This window comes from Aphelocoma coerulescens, chromosome 19, assembly GCF_041296385.1.
Source record: "Aphelocoma coerulescens isolate FSJ_1873_10779 chromosome 19, UR_Acoe_1.0, whole genome shotgun sequence".
NCBI lineage: Eukaryota > Metazoa > Chordata > Aves > Passeriformes > Corvidae > Aphelocoma > Aphelocoma coerulescens.
In genome coordinates, this window is record NC_091032.1 from 10,465,472 (window position 1) to 10,479,500 (window position 14,029).

Consider the following 14,029-nt stretch of genomic DNA (forward strand, 5'->3'; position numbering starts at 1 on the left):
TCAGGCATGACTGAGGGTTCAAAGGAAAATCCATCCATCTGGTGTTCCATCTCTCCCGACCCCTCTGCCTCTCTGTGCTTCTATTACCAGCTTCTCCTAAGGCTTCTCCCCTGCCAGCACACCTTGCCTGCACGCTTTCCTGCTGCCTTGTGCTGGGTCCTGTTTTGCAGGGTTTGTTTAGCAATGCATTGAGAAACAATTTCCTTTTCTGTTACAAGCAAGGGCAAAGTCCCTCAGCAGCACAGCCGGGTCCTGCAGGAGCAGCAGGGCACCCAAGGGAGCAAAACTCTGGCTACCGTTTCAGCACAGCAAAAACCAGAAACCAGGCCTCACATTCTGGACAGGTGTCCCACTCACTGCCATGCTTCTTGCCGAATGAGTCAGCTGGATTCAAGTAGAGAATGTGAATTCCACAGGCTGCAGGTCAGAGTCTGATGTACAAGTGAGCCCCTTTTCTCAGATGCCACCTCAAATAAGCAAATGACTTTGCTGCCAGATATTTCTCTGCAACATTTTGTCTGATACCTATTTTACCATGCATGGCTGGTGAAAATACGGGTCACAATATCATCCTTTAGTAGCTTCAGTTCTGTTGATTTTGAGGGCATAGCCATGTGGGTGACAAACGGAGTGACCTAATTTTTTAGGATACAAATAATTCCTTGGAATGAAATGCGTTTTGCTTTTCTTCTTCTTACTTTGGGTTGTGAATTTTGCTCCTGTGAAGATCTGGTGTTTGCCTTGGAAAGAGGTGATTGAATTTCATGCTGATCTCAAGGTAGTTTGGAAGTTTGTGAGACTGTGAGACTCTCCAGCTGAATCCTGCATTATGTTACTGTTCCTAATGGAAGCACAGATGGGAAGGATGGTTTTCTGTGTGGCTGAACGAAGTGTTCTATGAACAGGTTTGCATCAGATTTCACTGCAAATTGAGCATATGTCATGTGAAAAGGGTACAGACCCACTCTCAGTTTAACCAAGCAGATTTGGTTCTAAACCAGTCAAAACCAGGCAGTGGTTCAATTCTCCCTATGCTGGAAAGGGAACACTTCACACTGTTGTCAGGTATCTTTATACCTACAGGCACAAGGAGCGAGTTCTCTGAACACAGCGGGAAATGAGAATTTCTGAGGCTGCAGTTGGTGCTCGGTGATGCTGTGATCAGATGTTGATAACAGTCCAGATAGCCGGGGGCATTCAGATGAGTCAGCTGCTGAGAGCTTGAGTTCACAAAGGAGCAGCTCAGTGCTCTGTGGGGCAGAGCTGCAGACACGGTTGGGTTGTTGTCAGCTGAAGGGCCCTGCAGACCCTCACACTGGAGCAGAACTGGTTTGGATGGTTGGCTGCACAGCACAGAGAGGCCTGTCCTGTGCCTGCAGGTCCCGGTCAGAGCTGAGCCTAGATCCTGTTCTGTGTCCTGTGATCCGCCACCTGCCTGCTCCTGGCTCTGGACACACCGGGAAAACCTCGGCACTATTTCTGTGCAGTGATTCCTCGGCCTTATTCTGGTCCCCTCCAGTCGGGCACTTGTCCTGGTGTATTCCTTGGAGACTCCTCTGGCCCCAGAGCAGTGTTCAGGCTCAACAGCACTCTGATCACACCTGAGATTGCCTTGATTCCTGCTTTCCAGGAAGGTTCTGCTCAGGACATGCTTAGCATCGCTCCATTTCAGTCCCAGCTGGAGAACCCAGCCAGCACTTCCACCACTTCGGTGTTTGCTATTTCCACCAGTTTGGCATTCCCACCCGGTCGCTGCGGGATCTGGGGGACTTGTTAGCGCTGTTGTGCGCCTTTCTCCAAAGCCCACAAGGGCAGGGCTGCTTTTGAGGCTGTTTCTGAGATGGACCCTGAGGCAGAGCAGGCACTGACCCTATATTTGGAGTGGCCACGGTGGGTGCCTCGCACGGGGAGGGGTTGGTTCCTTGTGTGGGCACCTGCACAGGGCCTTTCTGAGCTCTCCAGGGCCCAGGCTCTGCCCCAGCTCTCTGTGCTGTATAACAGTGACATGCTGGGTCTTTCCCTTGCATGGATCAACCCCGCTGCACCCTTTTTTCACTTTAAACTGGATGACTTTGAGAAAGTGCCCTGAAGTATCCTCACATGCTGCTGCTCTCCCAATGGCTGGTGAGATCTTTATCAATTTCTCACATGGTTGCCGAGCATGAGTTCAGAGACAAATTTAGCAAGCCCAATTCTGACATTTTTGTGTTCTGTTCAGTGCTCAGGTGGCCTAGGAGTTTTTTTTTGGTCTGACATTGGGTTTGTGTATATAATGGCACTGGGGAAAATAGATAAGAGTCCGCTGAAGGTGTGAAGTGAATCCACTTTCACTGGATGCCTTCAGATGACTCATCTGACTTTCCCCAGTGGCCTGTGCAGGTAAACTCCGGTTCAGAAGTTTTGTCTTCTGTTTAAGGAGGCAGAAATGCAGAACCTCCCTCAGGCTTTGGTCCTCATCTGGCCAGTGCAGTGTCCTGCTGCACCAGGAGCTGCTGGGGTGCTTCAGAGAGTGCTCCCTGCCCTCTGGGCTGGTTCTTGGCAGGAGGTTAGTAGAGGAGTTCCTTCCTGATTAATTCCTGTCTGAGGCAAGATAGATGATTTGCATTTCTCTTAGCCACATGCAAGAGCTGGGCCATACATTGATCTGATCCTGTTAAAGCCTCAGCCACCAGCTGGGTAAATTGCAGCGCAGGATGTGGTTGTAGCCTTGGAAGTTTCGGTGTAAGCTCATATTTATTGTCTCCTCCAATGCTGCCAGGCTCCCTGAGATTTCATCTCTGGGCACAGGAGCAATAGGATCTACTTTTGACCATGTGCTTGATTTGTTGATTAAATCATGACAGTTGTTTGTTTTGGGTATTGCAAAACTCCTCTTCTAAACATTGCATATGTTTCAAGTCAACAAGAAAAGTTGCAGGCTTCACTGAGCAGATTATAAGTTTTGTGGAAGTGTGAAAACATGGCATTTGGTTGTGAAATGTATGATTGAACCAAACTTGGTCTCCAACTGTTGATATTCTGACGAAATCTTGGCTAGCACTTTGGTATAATAGAGTTCCTCTGCCTGTCCCCAAGTTGTTTAATTTATAATTACCATTCTGTACCTTGGTTTCTCTTTTTTTTTTCTTCTTTTTTTCTTCCTTTTTCTTTTTTCTTTTTTTTTTTTTTGTGAATTGAAAATTATTATTTTTGCTGCATTTATAGGGTATTTCAAGATATGTAGATTAAAAGCATGAGACTAAGCCACAGAAGGCTTCAGAAAAATGGAGGATCTTCTAGCCTTTGCTCCTTTTCCCCTGTTTATATGAATAAAGTGCATTGAATTCAGACTGGATTTTGACTAAGTGCAGAAGCTGCAATTGGTTTAATGCCTTTTAGTGACTCTGGAACAAGAAGCCACTTTTCTAAACGTGAATAAAACATAATTGACAAGAAGCTGGGGGAGAGTTGACCCCCAAATGCATGAAACTTGATTTCTCTGCTTAGACACCATAACTATTAACAATCTCTGACAAATGAAGTTAGAATGTGATTCCTGATCAGTTAACCAGAGGTCAGAAATACTTGCACTGCAGTTTGACTACAGAATTCTTTCAGCTCTTCCTTGTAGTATCTGCTGAACTCTACACCCTGATGTCAGTGATCTGGTTTTACAGATGCTTTCCTGTGCCTTGTCTGCAGAAGTGCAGCTCAAAAACTTGTGGGCATTTGCTTTTTGTTTATTGTCCTCTAAAGTCCCAACTGTTGGCTTGAGGTCATGGATATGGGCAGACTTGCATCTCAAGAGATCTGCTGTTTATTTTGTAGAAATAAATAAAAAAGTACAATCTTGGCAGTTTTCTCCTAAACTTCTTGGACCTGCTTCTCATCTGTGCTGTAAAGGGATCTTTTAAAGGCGCTGTAAGGAGATGAACATGCATCCAGGAGCAGCTGGCAGCATGTGCCCTTCTCAGAGCATTGAGAACTGGTGTCCTGGCCATCAGCTGCACCAGGCAGAGCAGCAGGGCTCTGCCCTGGAATCAGTGATTTCCTCCAGCTGCTCTGTATCCTGTCTCTGTTCTTGTCCTTTCCCATCTCTGTGGGTTCAAGGCAGTTGGAGTATTGCTGCTTCTGGTGTGGGGTTTGCCATTTGTGATGAGTAGGACGTGCCATTTAGCAAGCAGGCAATGAGTAGCTACTATTGGCTTTATCTCTCGGTCTAGTTTGTGGTTGGAGACCTGTGTGCTGGTTGTGGGTTTTTGTGTGCGTCACTAAACCCAGAATTTTTATTATATTCTCAGAAAAGGGTTTTGCAACAGTTCAGCAATTAAAGCCAAACCATGTAGTTTAGTTAAAAGTCTGGGCAGGAAACAACAAAATGAAATTCATCCTAGGGGAGAAGCGTGGTGCATGTAGGCTGGGAAGAGAATACAAATACACTATTTATGGGACTAGGGGAAAACAGAATTGGACTTGAGGAGTAAATGCGAAGGAGTTGTCCAGGAAAAACCAGCCTTGGCCCTCTGAGACACTTAGGCCTGTGCTACCAGACTGTTTGTCAATTCTGGAGAATTTGTTTTATCCCAACAAAGAAGCAAAGTTTGACATTGAAATCCATGCTGCACAGAGTCCCTGCCAGCAGTGTCCTTTAGGAGTTTATGCTATGGATGGCACTTGGGAAGGGGAAGTTCTTGAACTAGTATTTTTTTAAGCAGTACCAAAACAGCTGAAGCCAGCACCTGCTCCAGGGAGTTCCTGCAGGACGGGCAGGCAGAGCTACGGGCAGGGAGAAGGAGAGGGATGAGTGCATTTGCTCCTGATCGGACAGATCGGGTCAGTGGCAGAGCCAGGAGTGCAGCCCAGCTCCATTCTCTTACTCATGTGATGCTTCTGGTGTTACACTGAAGTTGGCCAGGAGAACTGCGAGGAGTGCAAAAGCAGTGGCTGTACCTCAGCAGTATCCTGCCTCGAGCAGCGTGCTGTCCTCGTGATGCTGCACGCTGGAATTGGATAACGTGGGGCACGCGCTTTCTGTATCGTTTCTTTTACATAATTTGTGGGTTTTCATTTATAAATAGATGCTAAGCCCTTCTTGCCTTACACTATGCTTTTTGGAACAGAATCAGACACCTCCATTGCCTGCAGTTCCCTGCTTTATTCTGGATCATGTGCTACTTTTAGGGCATTTGCCTGTAATTAGTGTTCCATAAAACTAAGTGTGGAGCTCTGGCTTTACAGAGTATGCTGATAGCTCATCCTTCTTCCAGGAAAAATAAATCTTGCCTGATGGGAGATCCTACACTAAAATAACAGATTACAGTCAGACTGCAGAGCCGAGCTGCTGCTTTACACACAGGCCCATCAGGGCTGGCTGTACCAGTTCCAAAATCACTATGCAATCTTACCTCTGTCCCTAGGTGCTCTGCAACCCTGAGGCGTGCCCAGGGAATGGGGATGGGCGAGGTGAGCCAGGGGCAGCAGCAGGAACATCCAGCAGTGCCCTGGGAATTCCATGTTGGGCTCACAAACACGCGCTGGGTGGTTTGCCTGGGGCTGGATGTTGTGGTTGCAGTTTGTGTATCAGAACACATATCGTCACTGACCCTTCCCTCGAGTGGCCTCTGGAAAAAGACAAGGCTTGGGTGATTTCTGTCTTCCTTCTCTTTTCCATGACATAGCTATTGCACAGTTGGGAAGCTGTTTTTCATTTGTGTAGGCTGATTTTTGGCATGCTGGGGGCTGTTGAGTCGACAAACTTCCTGCAGCCTCTTCTTTCTGTCTTTCCTGAGGGGCCCTTGCCCATCTACTCATCCCAGCCTGCCCAGTGTCAGTGTCCATAGAGGGGAAAAGCACCCTGAGAAGAAAGAAAACTTAAACCAAGCCCTGAGCAGGAAAATACTTGGAACAGCATCTCCAAGCTCCTTTCTGCCATGGGTGTGAACAGGAGCGCCCTGTGGACAGGCTGTCGTGGGAAAGGACGTGTGACAGTGAGAAAGCAGAAGGTCAGGACTGAGGCAGCCGGTGACACGTGTGTGCCAGGGGCTGCCTGGAGGATCCGAGCTCCCGTGCTCCAGAGCCAGGGGAACTCGGGGCAGGGCACAGATGAGGGGCCAGTGTGGACAGAGGGCAGCCAGGAGCAGGTCTGGGTCCCGGCACAGCCGGCAGCACAGCCAGCAGCACAGCCAGCAGCAGCGTGTGCCCATCACACAGTGCCCTGCACACGGCTGGCACAGAGCAGCAGCACGGCAGCGTGGCAGCCACTGGGGCCCAGGCACTGCTGAGCCCAGGGCCAGTCCCTCCCGAGGCCAGCCCTGCCCTGCTCTGCAATGTGGGTCTGGCCAGAGGAAGCAGACAAAGGGAGGGAAAAAAGGAAGTGCTGTCAGCTCCTCTATATAAAAAGAGGTACTGAGAACGAGGGATTGGGATTTCCAGTTCCTTGTAGCTCTGGTGCTCCAAAGCCGTGTTGGGCAGTTGTGGTGAAAAGGCTCCTCTGGTTTCAGCAGGGTGGTCAGAGTGTGGATGCAGAGGGATGGCTGAGTTTCTAGGACATGGCAGTCTTGGATTGCCTCTCCTGGGAATGGCAGTCCTTTGCATTGCTCTGGGCATTGCAGGAGTTGGAATAACTTTGGTATTTACACACTTTGATAAATCTCAAAGTTCATGGCGCTGCTGTCAGAATTCAGTGTGTGGGCAGAGACAAACTTGTTATACCTGCTAGTTGTAAGGAATAGATTGCTCATGAAACATACTAACCTCAACTAACTTCATAGGAAAGCACTTGAACTGTAAGAGGAGACACATTATAATGGTCAAAGATTCCGTGTTTGTTTTTTCCTTTACATTTTCAGTCTGATCTTGTCCCAGATGCTAAAATTTGTTGACTAAGAACATGTTTTGGTTTATAAATCATGGATCAACTAACTTGCTTTGAGGCATTGTTTTGTTAGGAAGGTTTTGAAGCTTAAGCCTGCCCCATGGGAATGTGTGTCACAGTGAGCAATCTTGGGAGAGTGTTTTCTTTTTGATAAGCAAACATAAGACATTAATAATACTCCTTTTTGCTGTTTTATTCTTCTGTGCCTAAAGTAAAGAATTCTGTGTAGTGCATTTGCCATGAGATGGTCAGGTGATGAAAGCTTTGGAATAAAACTTTAGAATAGAATAGAAAATGCAAAGTGATCATCTAGTCCAACTGCCTGAATTTTTGTTCTCTTAAGTTAGCTGCTTTTAATGTTGATTTTGTAATAGAAATGCCCATCAGATAACAGGCCTCAGAGTCTTTGGGTACTTTGGCTATTCCTGCCTCAGTAACCTTATAGCCCAAATGCAGACCAGATGTAAGAGGATTCAACGAATGTACAGGACGAACAGATGAGCAGGCAGCAGTCCTGCAGGCTGGACTAGTGGTGCCCACATCATCCCAGATGAGGCTGTGTGTACGTGTGCAGTGCCTGCAAACTGACTGTAATTATTGTTTCATGTAGTTTGGATCCCTTTCATGTTTTGGCGTGACACCCAGCCTCTGCACAGAGCTGCTGTTGATGGGGGTTTAAAGCAGAGTCCTGCAGGGAAGGGCCCTGCAAGGTCCTGCCTTCTGCTGAAATGCTGAAGAGCAAAGATGCTCAGTGTGAGGGAAATGCACTGCATGGATTTCCCTGAGAGCTCACAGAAGGATGTCACTTCTATGTCATGAGAGAGCCCCGCTCACAAACCAGCATGCCCTTTGTACAAACACAGCCTGGGAAGGGTCAGCACAGCCCAAGGAACCTCACAGTTTACTTTCTGGCTGCTGCAGGTGAAGCTGATTGACTACATCCACCGGCAGCGGCAGTGCAAGCTGAGCGTGCCCCTGAGCGACCGCACGGCCGAGCTCAACAGCTACCCCCGCTTCAACGACTGGCTGGACATCGTCAACGTGAGGAAGGAGGTGGTGCAGGTAAGGAGGGGAGACAGCCCTCACACACAACCCTCCTGTCCCTTCAGTACCTTCCCAGCTGCCTGCTGGGTCTGAGAGCCACGGCAGAACTTAATCACTTACTACCTTTTAGATATTCACAGTGCTGTGCTGCACTGTGTTCTGTGTCCAGCATTAGCCAAAACAGGACCATTGTTGCAATCTCACACACACACAGGTAGAGCTCAGTCCACTGACAGCTAAACAGGGCAGAAAAGGCTTTTTCTGTTTTTTTTTTTCCGTTTTTGCCTCTGCACACCATACCACAATGTTCTCATTCAGTTTCCTTTGATCATTAAACAACCAAAAATTTTCTTGGACCTCAGCAGGAATCTGCCTGGGTGAAAAATTCCACAAATTTCCATGGAAGTTATTCCAGCTTGGTTCTGATGTAACTAAGTGGTCTCTGGTGAAACAGGATGGCTTCAGGACCAAGTTATTCCTTTTATTTCCTGCTGTTCATTTTGAATGTGATGCTGGTGTTGCCTTCCAGCCCAGCGAGATTTTGGGTGGCACAGCCAAAGGTGCAGCAGTGACAATGAGAGGACAAAAGCAGCCTGTTGCTCTGGCCAAACTGCCAGGCTCCCAGCTAGTATTGGTTTCTAAGGTTACTGGAATTGCCTGGGTCTAAAAGAATGTCTTTGTAGCTCTTTTATAAATCCTTTGTGATGCCTACAGAACAGGGGGCAGGGAAGAGGTGAAGAAAAGGGGGGAGGGAGGTGGACAGTTCAAATGTGCCACATCCTGTTAATTCAGGGAGCAGGGAGGGTTGAGACTGCCCTTCTGTATGTGTGGTCACTAAAAGGGGTGAACAAATTCGGGTTTGGTCTAAGGCAGAAAGAATTTTCCAGCTCTTTATTATTTTGATTCGTGCTCTCTTGCTGCCCCCTCCCAAGCAGTGTCCAATTAAATCAGCTCTGTTCCTTCTGTTCTCTGGACAGAACTGTAAGAAGTGTACAAAGCACTGAAATTCCTCTGGGGTTCCAGATGCATGGTTATTTTTTAAGGGTTCTGCATCCATTTCATGCAGCTACACTTGTATTAGCTGGACAGCAGAACTGCAACACCCCGTGGGTCATTAAAATAATTTTTGAGTAGGCATGCTGGAACAGGCTGTGAGCTGGGGGGAGTGGAAATAGCTGGGATAATAAACTAAGTGCTCTGCTTTTGCAGTGATTTTTTTTTTTTTGGTCCTGTTATTTCACTGCTCAGAAAATAGCAATGCAGCCACTGTTGATGTTTGACACTGACATTGGCACAGTGCAGAGAGCTGTCTGGGATGAGTTACCTTTCAGAAATGTCTCAGGTATCATGGGATCATTCCTGCAGTTGTTTAGATTTCATACAGCATGTTGAACTGCATTTCAGCTGAAAGCTTTCAAAATGGAAATCACTGACAGAAGGAGCTTTAATAGGTTAGTTATTACAAAGTCTAGAGTGTTTTCCCATTTTGTGCACACTGCCTGTGGCAGGACTGGGGGGGAGCCTTTGCAGACAGGGCTGAGCAGGTCACGCCGTAAAAATGGGGACCCTTGAGTGGTCTTGGCTCTGTGCCTGGTGTACAAGGTACACTGGAAACAGCTTCCCATCCCTCAGATACTGTTAGCTCACTGGAAAATGGAAATAGCCATGCTGGCTTTTCTTCTTAAGGCTTCCAAAAAATGGTGCAGAGAGAAGGAAAACTGCACAAGTGTCCCAGTGTGTTCGTGTGGCACATTGCACTCTCTTCTTGTGCCTTCTAGGCTCTGAAGCTAGTTGGAGAGGTTGCCAAGTACCTGTGGAGTCTCAGAAGAGCTGCCACAGAGCCCTGCCCTGGGTACCTCTGAGAGCTGAGCAGAACAGCAGGTCTGCCACAGGGGGAGGTGCAGTGGAGGGCTCTCTGTGCCTCCTGCTTGTCAGAGACAAATCAGGAGAAAGGCCGGAGTTCATGGGGTTTTTGCTTTTTTAAATGGTTCTGATTCCCTTTGTGTTTCTAGTGCTACTGGAGGGAGTATTTTCAAGACTGTGCTAATCTGTGACATAACACCGTTGAAAAGCAGCCTAATTGCAGGAGTTCTTTAGCTCCGCGGTGAGAGGAACAATGCTCTGTTTCTCTGTCTCCCCTCCCCTCGCTCCCCCCAGTCCTCTCCCAAATAAAGCTGCCATGCAGGGAAGCACAGAAGCTCCCAGGCTCTCCTGTCAGAAATAGAGCAGCAGCTCCAATTTAGAATATCTGCTGACTCTACTCCTGAGTGAAGACTATTTTTGCTCAGTGACTTGCTCTAGACATTGTGAAGCTCGAAAGCTCTGGTGATTATAATTGTTGGGCTCCTTTATTTCTTTGAAAAACCTATATTTAAAACAGGAATAATGACTGCTTGTAAAATCCTTTAGTTCTGGAAGAGATTATAGCAATAACAATGCACTGTTTATGGCGTTGGGCAACAGCTAAAGCTGCCGAGAGCGCAGACAGCAGCGAGCCGGTGACGCTGCGCCGAGTGCGAGGGCTGGGCTGCGCCGACCTCGCGGGCCTGCAGGTAGGTGGGCAGTGCCAGCCCCTGGGCTGGGACCCTCTTTGCTCTCTGGGAATGCACAATTCCGAGGGGTAAGGAGACTTGGAACCCCCACCCCAACCTGTGCTATTTCTGTGGCTTTGTTACTGTTCCTCTAATCAGCTGCCAGACAGATTTTTATTATAGAAAGTGGTAGCAGGCTCTGCTTTGGAGCCGGGTTAATGCTGTGCTGTAACTTGCTATTTAAGTATTTTTCTAGGAAATGCTGGAGTCCTTGTTTTTTCTTAGGAGTTCTAGAAACTGATAAGTTCTAGAGATTGATTAATTCTAGAGACTGATTGTATGTGTAGTTTAATACCAAAAATGATGTACAAGTGGTTAAATATGGTGTATTGAAAGTGAGCAAAGAGGTACTTGAACTGAGACCTAGAAAAGACAGGACAAGGAACCTTACAGACAGAAGGCATGTTTCTGCTATGAAGTCATCTTGAGTGGGTAAAAGTTGCTCTGAAAATGGTCCTGGAAAAATACATTGATCTGGATTGTCCTGCTTGCCTTGGGAGTTGGAGTCAGGAATTGGGAGGGGAGTGGGAGGGAAGTAGGATGAGAACAGAGCACTGTCCCCATTCTTAGGCTGATGGAAGAAGTCTCTTGCAGAGCTATTTACTGGATTCTGAGCTTGGAGCATGTCTGCCAAATAGAAGAGACTAAAAAAAATTCTGTTGGCTTATTTTCTTCAGCACAGAAAGCAGTTTTCTCTGCCTTTATCAATGTGCTTCACAGAAACATAACTATTGTGTTTGTTCCTACATGTAACTTGTCACTGTCTTAAAAAGTAACTTAAGAACGGAGTCATCTTCTTATCATCTTCTGAAGCATGTCTGGGCCAGCCCTCTGGCTGTGGAGCAGGGGTGCCAGTCAGTCAAGCTTGGAAAGCTGTTTTTAGAGTGGGTAACTGTGATGCACAGGGAGGGGCATATCCTGCCCCGGCGTTTGCTGGCCACGAGCAGGGCTGTGCCTGGGAGCAGGTGGAGCAGGGCTGTGGTTTGGGTTGCTTTGTGGCTGTTCCTTTTGGGAATGGATTTGAGTCCCAGTGTGTACCCTTTTCTGTGATACCTCCTGCCTGCCTGTGAAGCCCATCCCCAGTCAGCATTGATGCCAAAGACCTGCAGAGCTGAGCAAGGCACAGGCAGTGCTGGGCCCACCAGGAGCAGAGCAGGAAGGGCTCAGGCCTTGAGCAGGAATTGTCTGCCAAGAGCCTCGTGCTGCCCCTGTGAAATGCCCCTGTTGAGGGTGAGCCACTGGCCTGGGGTTGCTGCTGTGAGCCCGTGGCAGAGGGTTCTGTTTGCACAGTGCACTCCAGCTCGTAGCAGATCCACTGTTGGAGGAGTTGTGAGGCATTTTTGTGAGTGCATCCTTTGGATGGGGGATAGAAGAGGCAGATCTGCCTAAGCCTATCAGGTTTCCACAGCTGTATCCTCTCATCTTTTTCTGTCACCCTATCTGCATGAACAGGCCATGAGGACTGTGGCTATTTGTTGGGGATTTCCATGGGTCTGGCAGCAGGAGTTCTGGCTGGACTGCCAGATAGCAGAGATCCTGGATGTGCTAATTGTGTGCATGCAAATTAACTCTGTCCTGCAGGTTTCCTTGAGCTAAAATTCCTTCACTGTGTTCCAGCTGAAGGTCCCTCCCTAGTGTAAACAGCTCTTGGAAAATAGTCTCTACCACTGCCAGGGCTCCCCTTCCCTGTCAAGGGATCCCTGTGCCCCTTGCAGCCTTGGGCACTGTGAACCCTTCATGGCTTGAGGTCAGCCTGAGAGATCTGCAACTGCTACACCTGTCTGCCACAGAAGAGTAGTGACAACAGCTCTCCTGTCCCCCAAGAGCGAGCTGGACAGAATGCCCTGAGCCTGTCAGCTCCTCTCCACCCTCTGCTGCAAGGTGGAACAGTGAAGAGGGTGATGTTAGGTGAAACCATGGCCTGTTTATGCTCACAGCTTAATGCAAGCTGGAAATTTCTAGTGAGAGGCTTTCCAGAATGCTCGTAAAATCTCCAGGAATTTAATAATACAACAGTTTTTCAGTACCTTCATCGCTGGGCACCAGAAAAACCGTGCAAAATAACAACTAGCAGGCACAAGATGTTCTTAAGAGCATCTTTACATGCTTTGCTTAGAGCTGTCACTGGGAATTTAAGCACCTTATGCAATGGGCTTTCTCTTCTAGCATCTGCTGCTTCACAGGAGGATGACTGGAAAGGGAATGTATTGATTTAAGAGGAGGCATTTGGAGCCTTGACAACTGTCCAGCTTCACAGGAAGAGCTGTGGCTACTGGGTCGAGGAGCAGGTCAGGCTGATTTTGCAGAGTGCCTGCAGCAGCATTAGCTATGTAGGCTTATCTGCAGGGTGGAATCTTTACCAAAAATAACCCGTCCACTGTGTTAGATACCAGCATTTTTGCCATGTTTCAGGGATTTAAGTTGGACACCAGACAAGATTAAAGACTGTTGTGAACTCTTCACCCTGACTAATTGAGACTGACCCTTGGATGGCTCCTTGGATGCGTTGGTACTCACTTTTCAGATGTGTACCATGAAGTGCAGTCTGTGTCTGATAAGCAGGAGGGCTTTGTGGAAAAGTCCTCTTACCTGTTGTAAGGAGAAATAATTTCCTGCTTTGGACTTTTTAGCATCCCTTCTGCTGAGCAGTGCATGGTTAGGCTTTAGATTTTGCTGACAGTTATGAGGTACTGAAGATTGAAAGCAGATTCTTTCTTCTGTTTTTTTTCTCTTTTTTTAAATCTGACCTTATTAGTAGAACACTGTCTGAATATCTTGCAGCTCTCCTTGTCAAGACAGGGTGTGCCCAAGGAGGTGGTATTGAGCTTGGCCCTAATGCAAGCCTTTAATCTTCATTTTTAAAGCTGTTTTTTTTTAAGCCTCAGCACCCACTGAAGAAGCAGGTAATGAGAGGTGAGCTGGACTCACATTTCTCACCCTCAGTGGTGAAGAGTGGGAGTAACCCCTGTGCAAGGGCCCAGAGCTGCACCGAGGGGCTGCAGCCCCCCACGTGCCCCTGAGCAGGGGCCCTTCTCCCCCCACAGCAGCTGAGCCAGGGCAGCAGCAGAACCTGTTCGAGAGCCACCCTGAACTAGTGACCCTCCTCACTGTCACACTGCCTGGGGGGCGACAGCAGGCAGAGCAGGCCAATCTTACAGGGATCAGGTTGACCAGTTTTATATTAAGCCACTACATATGTGCAGCACATGAGTGGCTGTTTAAAGAAAGCCTCTTACTTCCCCTCCCTCCCCCTCTCTGAAGGCTTATTTCTTTTGTCGCGTGTCATGGGGGCTGGCAGCAGGTTCAGAAAGTCTGAGCTCTCCCAGCTCAAGGTCATTGGGATTGTTTAAATATAATCTCCTTTTCTGTACTTTCTACTTTCCTACAACTTGCTATTCTGTCTTTCTAAAATTAAGCTGTTGAGCACAAGAGGAGCTTGGGCTTTGTGTATGGGTGCAGGCCCCTTGGGGAGGGTCTGTGGGGGTGCAGAGCTGGGCCTTATGGGGACCATCACAGACAGGTCAGCTCTGGGCAGAGACTG

The 14,029-nt window shown here is 47.9% G+C and overlaps 1 protein-coding gene across 1 annotated transcript in view; it reads left to right on the forward strand.

Moving 5' to 3' along the window:
- The window catches only part of KSR1 (kinase suppressor of ras 1), a 50,458-nt gene that overhangs the window by 19,289 nt on the left and 17,140 nt on the right, over nt 1-14,029 (forward strand). Inside the window, exon 2 of the mRNA XM_069033038.1 lies at nt 7,775-7,915. Coding sequence (XP_068889139.1) covers nt 7,775-7,915 — 141 coding nt within the window. The remainder of the gene's footprint in view (nt 1-7,774; nt 7,916-14,029) is intronic.